Source organism: Carassius gibelio, chromosome A18, assembly GCF_023724105.1.
Source record: "Carassius gibelio isolate Cgi1373 ecotype wild population from Czech Republic chromosome A18, carGib1.2-hapl.c, whole genome shotgun sequence".
NCBI lineage: Eukaryota > Metazoa > Chordata > Actinopteri > Cypriniformes > Cyprinidae > Carassius > Carassius gibelio.
In genome coordinates this window covers 275,868-285,867 of record NC_068388.1, presented here as the reverse complement: position 1 = coordinate 285,867, position 10,000 = coordinate 275,868, and the positions used below count along the sequence as shown (strand labels likewise).

The following is a 10,000-nucleotide window of genomic DNA, read 5'->3' as shown; positions in this document are numbered from 1 at the left end:
AAAATGATATTTGAAAGCTTTGTATATTTTCTGAATGTTTTGTACAAATCAGAATTCGAATCTTGTTTTATTATCCATACTGTTCTTACCTGTAACGCTATATGTAAAAAAAAAAAAAAAACACACACACACACACAGCTGATTCAACTGTGAAAATTAAATCATTTTATTAGCACATTAGCATTTAGTATTATGAAGCATCCAGATCTACAAAGAAAAAGCCAAGAATTTAAACAAACATTTAACAGTACATGGCACCAACAACCCCACAGAATATTTCTAAGGAGCCCAAAAACACACACAGAGATCAACACTGAAGCACGAGCTCCATCCAGACACATGAACATCTCTCCGGCTGATTCTGATCAATCAACATGATCAATAACAGATGCATCACACTGTTTCACCTCATACACATGCTGACACACACAGAGCTGGAGATTCATGCTGCAAAACTGAAGGGTTCACACAGAAAACACACTTAAATCATCCATCCAGGGCTCGCATTTACAGCACGTGTGTGTATCTGACATTCACTCCATCTATATTCCCAACACAGTTCATACAGCGGGTCAGGACCACAAATTATGCTTCAAAAACAACAAAGGAATTATTAAATATGTCTGCTTGTGTCGTTCAGAAAAATAAATGTAAGAGTTTACTGGTTAAAGGCACGTGTGCAACAGAAAAATAAATATAAAATATATTCAAAATAATTCATAAAAATGATTTTACAAATGTAAAAATATTAGCCTTAGATAAAATGTAAAAAAAAAAAACATATTTTAAGTAGAAACGTCAGAAAAAATAATAATAATAATTTTTCGTACATTATTATGGAATTTCTCTTTTTATGTAAATATATCAATAAATATTCATATATGCCCATTATGTAAATATTCCCACTTGTTTTTAAAGATTCTCTCTGGTTAAAACATGTTTATGTCACACTTTTCTCTAAATGACTTCTCTGGCTCACGGCGTTCATGTGTGTTTGTGTTTGTTTGCTCTTTATTAAATATTTTTATCAATAAACAAAATCTGTTAAATTTGGCACTTACAATATCTTATGTTAATATGAATACAGTTTAAAAGTATTTCAGAGCGGTTCTATGATATTAAAATATATATTTTGTATATTATGTGCATGTTTAAAAGCAGAACTAATGGGATGAAATCAAACAGCTCGATCACAGTGTCTCTTCTCTTCTCTTCTCTTCTCTTCTCTTCTCTTCTCTTCTCTTCTCTTCTCTTCTCTTCTCTTCTCTTCATTCGTTCACTCCGTCTTCCAGACTTTGTTTAGGGCCTTCACTACCTCCTCGTAGATGATGAAGACGATGGCCACGTCCAAACACACTCGTCCGAGCCGTGGGACCGTGCCCTTATAAAACCTGAACCAGACGCACAAACACACATTAACACATTTAATCATTACACATCATTTCAAACATAGCATAAAATAATGACTTATTTCAGCTAATTGCCAAGGCATCATTTCTAATTTCTTGACTTTATTTAATAAAATATCTAAAACTAAAACAGAAATAAACATTTATAAAAATGATGTAGACTTTTAAAATAATAATAATAAAACAGCAAAATGACTAAAACTTGTAGGTAATCAAATAAAAATATTTAATCTATTGTTAGTTTTATTCTAGATTTATTTATAAAATTTTACATTTCTAATATATATATATATATATATATATATATATATATATATATATATATATATATATATATATATATATATATATACACCGTATATATATAGACTATAAGTCCCAATTTTTTTTCATAGTTTGGCTGGTCCTGCGACTTATAGTCAGGTGCGACTTATTTATCAAAATTAATTTGACATGAACCAAGAGAAAATATTACCGTCTCCAGCCACCAGAGGGCGCTCTATGCTGCTCAGTTCTCCTGTAGTCTACACTGAACACATAGAGCGCCCTCTCGTGGCTGGAGACGGTAATGATTCCTCTTAGTTCTTGTTTCTAAATAAATGCGACTTATTGTCTGAAAAATACGATTTAATTTTAGTATTTCAACTTAAACAACAATGAGACATGTTGCCTTGAAAACAAGCTGAAATAAAATTGTTTTTTTAATATAATTTATAATAATTGTATTTTTTATAATTATTTTAATTCAGTTAATGTTAATTTTAATTCAAATAATTTTAATTCGTATTATTTAAATGATATTGACCCTGAATCATTCTGGATTTGTATTTGCATTTTCAATATGACAATATTTAGTGTGTTTATCAAGCTTTTCTTTGGTGCACACACACACTCACACACACACACTAATACACACACACACACACACACACACACATACTAATACACACACACACACAGACACAAACATACTAATACACACACACACAGACACACACACACACTAGTACACACACACACACAGACACACACACACTAATACACACACATACACACACAATAATACACATACACAGACACACAAATACACACACATATACATACTAATACACACACACACAAACACACGCACTAATACACACACACACAGACACATACACACTAATACACACACTCACACACTTATACACTCACACACACTCTCTCTAATATATACACACACACACACACTCTAATATACACACACAAACACACACACACACTCTCTAATCCACACACACACACACACACACACACACTCTCTCTAATACACACACACACACACACACACACTCTCTCTCTAACACACACACACAAACACACACACACGCTCTATAATACACACACACACACACACACACACACACACACTCTCTCTCTCTAATAAACACACACACACACACACACATACACTCTCTCTCTCTCTCTAATACACACACACACACACACACACTCTCTCTAATACACACACACACACTCTCTCTCTCTAATACACACACACACACACACTCTCTCTCTCTAATACACACACACACACACACACTCTCTCTCTCTAATACACACACACACACACACACTCACACACACACTCTCTCACACACACACACACACACACTTACGCTGCTGGTCCTTCATGTCGCATGATCTTCATGGCACAATCAATGGTGTTTTTATATTTATGAGCTTCCAAACCCTAAAAAAAACATATTTTCATTAAAAATAACAGAAAAACACTATAAAATCCATCTTTATTTTATAAAAGCAAATCAATTTTATAAATAGAGCTACGAATGATTTGAAACAAAAGATGGCTGAGAAACATCATGAGCTGCTTATTCTATCGTTTTTATTCTCAATTTCTCATATATTTATTATTTTCCCTTTTTCTTCTATTATTGTATCTTACTACATTCGAGGTTTACTTTATTTTATTTTACTGAAATTGTGCAGTGCTTTTGGCACACTCTGTGACATGATTAAATATGACAGATTAAATAAAGAAATTGCTTTGTGAATACATTTTGATCTCCTTTGCAATAATGGTCAAAGGTTACAGTATATATTATATTACTAATACAATTCATTAAAAAAATCAATTTATGAAACGCTGTGTGCACCTGCATCCTGGTCTTGATGACGTCCAGCGGCGTGTTCCCGAACACACTGGCCGCTCCAGCCATCGCTCCGAACGCTCCTGTGATGATGGGGTTGATGGGTTTGTTGGGATCTTCACCTAGAAAACATCCCAAAACAAGCAGTGTGACGCCAGAGCACCAGGATGAGCAGCAGAGGGCAGTGCAGCTCAGAGACTGTGTTACCCTTGTACCAGTTCCTCAGAGAGGTCATGACGAAGAACCGGATCGCCTGATTGGATCCCTGCTTGAGGACCGTGGCTGTGAGGCCTTGATACGTCCCTCTGATTCCTGAGACACACACAAACATTAGAAACCACCAATCAGAGTAGTTTAAATCACTGCAAATACGGGAATATCTATATCTGAGATCTGGGTATCTGAGATGCTGTGGATGATTGGCAATACAATAATTACACACAATATTTTGTTTCCGAGAAAAGTACAGCAGAACAAATGATGGACAATGCAAAAAGAATTAAAATAAAATAAAATACAAAATATATTCACTGGAAAAGCAATTGCTTGGTAGATCACCTTTTTCACTTGGCTTATTTGTAGATGATAAATAAAATAAAATAAAATAAAATAAAATAAAATAAAATAAAATCAAGATCCTACAAAGGATACGTGGTCTGAAAAAAAAAGAAAAAAATTTATTAAATAAATAAATTAAAATAAAATAAAATAAGAAAGGGCCACAGCAACCTCAAGATCCTACAAAGGAAATATGGTCTGAAAAATAATAAATAATAATATTTATTTATTAAAATAAAATAAAATAAAATACAGCAACCTCAAGATCCTACAAATGACATGTGGTCTGAAAAAAATAAAAAAATAAAATAAAATAAAATAAAAAGCATAAATGCTATAGCATGATCCCCTACATAGAACAAATCATTTGAAAAATGCTAAAATTAAATTAAAATCCCAGCAACCACAAGATCCTACATAGGACATATGGTTTGAATAGAATAGAATAGAATATAATAGAATAGAATTTAACTGAATTTAATTGAATTGAATAGCTCCAGCATCCCGTACATAGGACATGTTGTTTAAAAAAATATATATTAATAAAATAAAATAAATTTGTGGCTTGGAAAAATAAAATAAAGTGAAATACATTTTTAAAATAGTCTATACCAGAAAAACTAAGACATGTTATGATTGTATATGAGGTGTCTCTGTGGATGAATTCCTTCTCTTTAAACTCTTGTCACTGGGAAGATTCAGCAGAACAGATCTTACGATCAGGACACTCAGAGTTCAGAGCTGAAATAGTCTTTCACCTTGAGTTCTGACGATCTCGCGCACTCCGTGGAAAAAGCCTCTGTATTTGGGATTAGCTGAGGTTTGATCATGGATGAATTTGACCTGGAAATGTGAGAGATGAAGCACGTACGGTAAAGCTTCAGCAGGAATAAATGCCATAGCTGAATGACCTTTGACCTGACCTTTATGGTCTCCATGGGACAGACGACCAGCACGGCCTCCATCACGCCGGCTCCCAAACCACAGATTAACCCTCGAGTGCTGTCCAGCTTCCCAGCGTCGTCTCTCATCTGGTTACTGAGTATCTCAAACACACCGAACCTGCAGAGGAACACCCCATCATCACATCTGTGTTAGAAATCAAGCAGCGCTGCAGGGCAGGACACTAATCAGATCCATTTCAAAAACACCACACTATATGAATCAATCTTTTTTTTTTTTTGCACCACACAATCTTCTGTTTGTGAGAAAAGCATCCCAGATTCAGTGGTAAACAATACAGAAGTCATACATACAAATAAATCAAATAAAATACATACAATCAATCAATCAACAAAAATCATAGCTAAAGTAATCGTTTGCTATATTTGTTTCTGCATAAAATAAAATAAAACTATCACTAAAGAAGAGCTTTGGATATCACTTCTTTAAAATAAAATAAAATAAAATAAAATAAAATAAAATAAAATAAAATAAAATAAAATAAAATAAAATAAAATAAAATAAAATAAAATAAAATAAAACAAAACTACCACTAAAGAAGAGCTTTGGATATCACTTCTTTAAAATAAAATAAAATAAAATAAAATAAAATAAAACTATCACTAAATGAGAGCTTTGGATATCACTTCTTTAAAATAAAATCACTCACATAATGGGAAAAAGAACAATGAAAGACAGAAGGAAGTGAGGGGAAATGACAATAAATAAATAAATAGCGCTTTAAGGCATTTAAGCACACATGAAAAAAGACATCACGTATTATTTAGGAAGCCCTTTAACCATCTAAATTGATTATTTATAAAAGCATTTTTGGCAAAGTTCTAATTTTTTCATTCAGAATTTATAGGCTTTTGGGTATATATGGACACGCCCCTTTTTTAAACGACCCCGTTATAGCTACCCAAAGGGTTTTTGGGTAATTAATGACCTAGACAGTCCAGAGAATTGTGCTGCAGTGGTTTGGTTGAGACTCAGCAAAAAACGTAGGACTTGTTAGCAAAAGTATTTTTTATATAAACTTGAATAATTCATGAACAATTTGATTGACAGCGGTGGTTCTCAATGCAAAGTTGTTCGGAATGAGGAGATCTATCGTTTACGCCCTTGCCATATCACACTCCAGTGGCCGATTTCTTTCAGATTTCTCACAGACCTTTAGGGCATGGCAGCCATGTTTTTTTTAGATATGCAAATGACCTCATAGATACTTGTGGCTCTTTGGACAAAGACACTGCATACCAATTTTCATGTTGATTGGACAAATGTTTGTGAAGCTTTTTATGTTTTTTTCCCTATTATAGCGCCACCAAGTGGCCTAGTGCCACATTTCTTTTGAAGGGAACTCAGATTGAGCTCTTAAATAGTTGAAAATCCTATTTTTTTTATTATTATAATTATTCATAGTCACCCTCCAGATAATTTTTCTACTCTGCTTTGGTTCCAATCAGGCAGAAACCTAGGACTAGTTCATAAAAGTAGATTACAAAAAAAAAAAAAAAATCTAAAATACCCCAAAATTTTGCAGACGATCAAATCCGAGGTGTGCATTTCATCTGTCATGAGCCTAGGATTCCAACGACGTAAGACACTTGAGCCTGTGGCCAACAGTTTAAGAGTTAAGAGTGATTTTGTACTGTTGATCGCTGTAGCGCCCCCGTCAGGCCGATTGGGGCGAGCATTGGTGATCTTGTAGACGGTGTGAGTACTACCATCCCTCCAAGTTTCAAGTCTCTACGACTAACGGTTTGGTCTGCTGATCAGTTTAAGGTGGAGATTGCTGATCCTTGACCATTCTATCAATTAAAGTAGACGTTTCAGCACTACACGCTCGAAACCCTAATGACCCTATTTTTCTATATGTCAGAAATAGCAAGTACACTAGTATGCTGTTCTGAATTCAGTCCATGACTCTGTATATTACCTGTTAATATAAAGGAAATACAGACATGCATTTCCACAAACATATGCATGCACGACAGATACGACTGCAGGACGTCCAGCGGAGTCGAGAGCTTTTTATAGCATTGAACCGAACAAACAGACGAGCTAAACACAATCTGTCTGTCAATCTACCTGAACGCTTGCCTCGTCTGTCTGCTTAATGTCTCCACCGGCATCATGCATTTAACAATCTCTCCATCTCTCCCTCTCTCTCTCTCTCTCCATCAAATTCAATTGTCTCAAATTCAATTTAAAAGTCATCCATCCTGCACTATTCATGCAGCTTTTTCAGCATGACAGGATCAAACTCACACTACCAAGACATGTTGGCTGTTTAGAAAGGAATACTTATCAGCTGCTTAGTATATACTGTGTTACATATTATTTTTCAAATAAATAGTGAAATAGTATGCAGTATGCATTAATGAATGATTCATACGGCATTACTTTAACAGCACAAGCTCACAATGGCTGCATTAGATAAATAAATGAACTACGCAAAATATATATATACTGTATAAAAAAATAAAAATGTTTAATAAAAACTATAACAGTATATTAATGAGCTAAAACTAAAATCAATACAAATCATTTAGGTATATTTAAAAAACGAATAAAAAATACTTAAATCAACTAAAATGAAAATAAAAAAAGTATGAATGAAAAAAACTCTTAAACTAATTTAAGATAGCAATATAAATTATATGTTTATTAACTTGAAATAAAATAACTATTAAGTGGAATTAAAAAATGAAATAAAATAAAAATGTGGCTAGAGTTGCCACTCAGAGCAACATTTCTGGTTGTTTAGTTTAGTAAAATTGAAATAAAAATTGTAAAATTATTAAAGATTCTTAAAACTACATTAATATAATAACAAAAAAACATGAATAAAAGTGAAAAAAAAACACACAAAAACACTCAAATTAACATGAAAACATATGTATATATATATTAATATTATATATAAGATGATTTTGAGGATACGTGTGTTTGCAGACTCTCTGTAAACCAGTGTAAATCTATCAGAGCTAAAGCAGTTTCAGAGTCTGGAGAACACAGCTGCATTCAAATCAGACGAAGCTCGTAAACGCAATCTGGGCTTGGATCCAGTGGTCAGTGACAGACGTACAGCACTGGATCCATTAGCAGGACAAACGCAAGGTCACACGAGTCCAATCAGCTAATGGAGAGAAGAAAAGAGGAGGAGGAAGACAGGAGCGCAGGAGACCACAATCAATCAGAGTGTGATGAAGACAAAACCACCGCTGATCCAGGACCAGTCTGAACTGGCTTGAGATCAATTACTTCATGAACTCAATTCTTTTAAAAAAGGTATGAAAACTGTATACACACATTTAAAATAATATGTTTTATATATATATATATATACTATATATATATATATATAATAAATTAAAATAAAATAAAATTATAAAGATATGTTTTAAAAAATATATATAAAAGAAAAAAACACAAATAAAATTACTAAAACTTGAAATGAAAAAACTAAATGACTAAAATTAACAAATGAAAATGAAAATATAAAAAATATAAGTTATATAAAAGTTATAAAACTTATATAGCTAAACTAATAAAAATGGCAAGAACCTAAAAATTGCTAAAAAATATCACTAAAATTAAGAAAAGTTTTAATAATCTCAAAATATTAACAAAAACTATAACAGTATATTAATAAATAACTAAAAAAGTAAAAACAACACAATATTACTAAAACTAACTCAAATGAAAATATTAAAATATAAAAACAAATTCAAAATATTCATAAAAACGGTATATTTATTAATGAACTAAAAACAGTAAAAGTATAAAAATTATAGCTATATTAAAAATGGCTATTATATATAAATATAAAATAAAATATAAAATAGCTATTATATATAAATCTGAACTAATAAAAATTGCAAAAACAACAAAATTGCTAAAGCGTTCACTAAAAAAACTATAACAGTATATTAAATTAAATAAACAAAAAACATAACATAATATTACTAAAACAAAAAAAAAATAAACATCTAAAACATATTTAAAAAAGCTAATTCAAAATATTAATAAAAACTAATGATACTAAAATAATAACATTTAGGTAAAACAGAACAGGATACAGACTAATGTTAGGATACTTTTACGGTGCTTTAATCATGCATTTTTGTTCTTTTTGGAGCCTAGTGGACATGGTCACTAATAAATATGTCCCTGGAGCACAAAAGCAGTCTTAAGTCTCTGGGGTATGTTTGATTTGTAGCAATAACCAAAAATACATTGTATGAGTCAAAATTATTGATTTTTCTTTTATGTCAAAAATCATTTAGTAAATTTCCTACTGTAAATATATCAGAACTTAATGTTTGATTAGTAATATGCATGGCTGAGAATTCATTTGAACAACTTTAAAGATGATTTTCTCAATATTTCCAGAATCTCAAATAGTTGCATCTCAATATATAACAAACGATACATCAATGGAAAGATTATTTATTCAGCATTCAGATGATGTATAAACCTAAATTTCCAAAAATGGACTCTTACCAGTGCTTTAAGTGGGCCAGTACGCACCGGTACGGCTTCACAATGCACGCTTCCTAACTCTTCCTAGTTCGGAGTATGGAGCATGAATCATTTGAACTAGTTTGGGAGTTTGGAGTGGGATCGCGAATCATTTGAGTCAGTTCGGGAGTTCGGAGCGGGTTCGCGAATCATTTGAATCAGTTCGAGGAATCGGAGCGGGTTCGCGAATCATTTGAGTCAGTTTGGGGATCGCAAATCATTTCAGTCAGTTTTGAAGTTCGGAGCGGGATCGCGAATCATTTGAGTCAGTTCGGGAGTTCGGAGCGGGTTCGCGAATCATTTGAGTCCGTTTGGAAGTTTGAATGCAGTGATGCAGTAGCTCTTTCTAAGGGATTTTTTTCAAAATCCTTTTGCACATTTTATTTATGTTCAGTAGTTCTTTCTAGCTCA

The 10,000-nt window shown here is 32.6% G+C and overlaps 1 protein-coding gene across 1 annotated transcript in view; it reads right to left on the bottom strand.

Annotated features, from left to right (window-relative positions):
* Positions 1-274: 274 nt before the first annotated feature.
* The window catches only part of LOC127934136 (tricarboxylate transport protein B, mitochondrial-like), a 19,356-nt gene continuing 9,630 nt past the window's right edge, over positions 275-10,000 (bottom strand). The window contains exons 4-9 of the mRNA XM_052531306.1: positions 5,041-5,179; positions 4,876-4,960; positions 3,767-3,871; positions 3,566-3,681; positions 3,068-3,141; positions 275-1,391 (exon numbers count right to left, since the gene is read on the bottom strand). Coding sequence (XP_052387266.1) covers positions 1,277-1,391; positions 3,068-3,141; positions 3,566-3,681; positions 3,767-3,871; positions 4,876-4,960; positions 5,041-5,179 — 634 coding nt within the window. The 3' untranslated portion in view covers positions 275-1,276. The remainder of the gene's footprint in view (positions 1,392-3,067; positions 3,142-3,565; positions 3,682-3,766; positions 3,872-4,875; positions 4,961-5,040; positions 5,180-10,000) is intronic.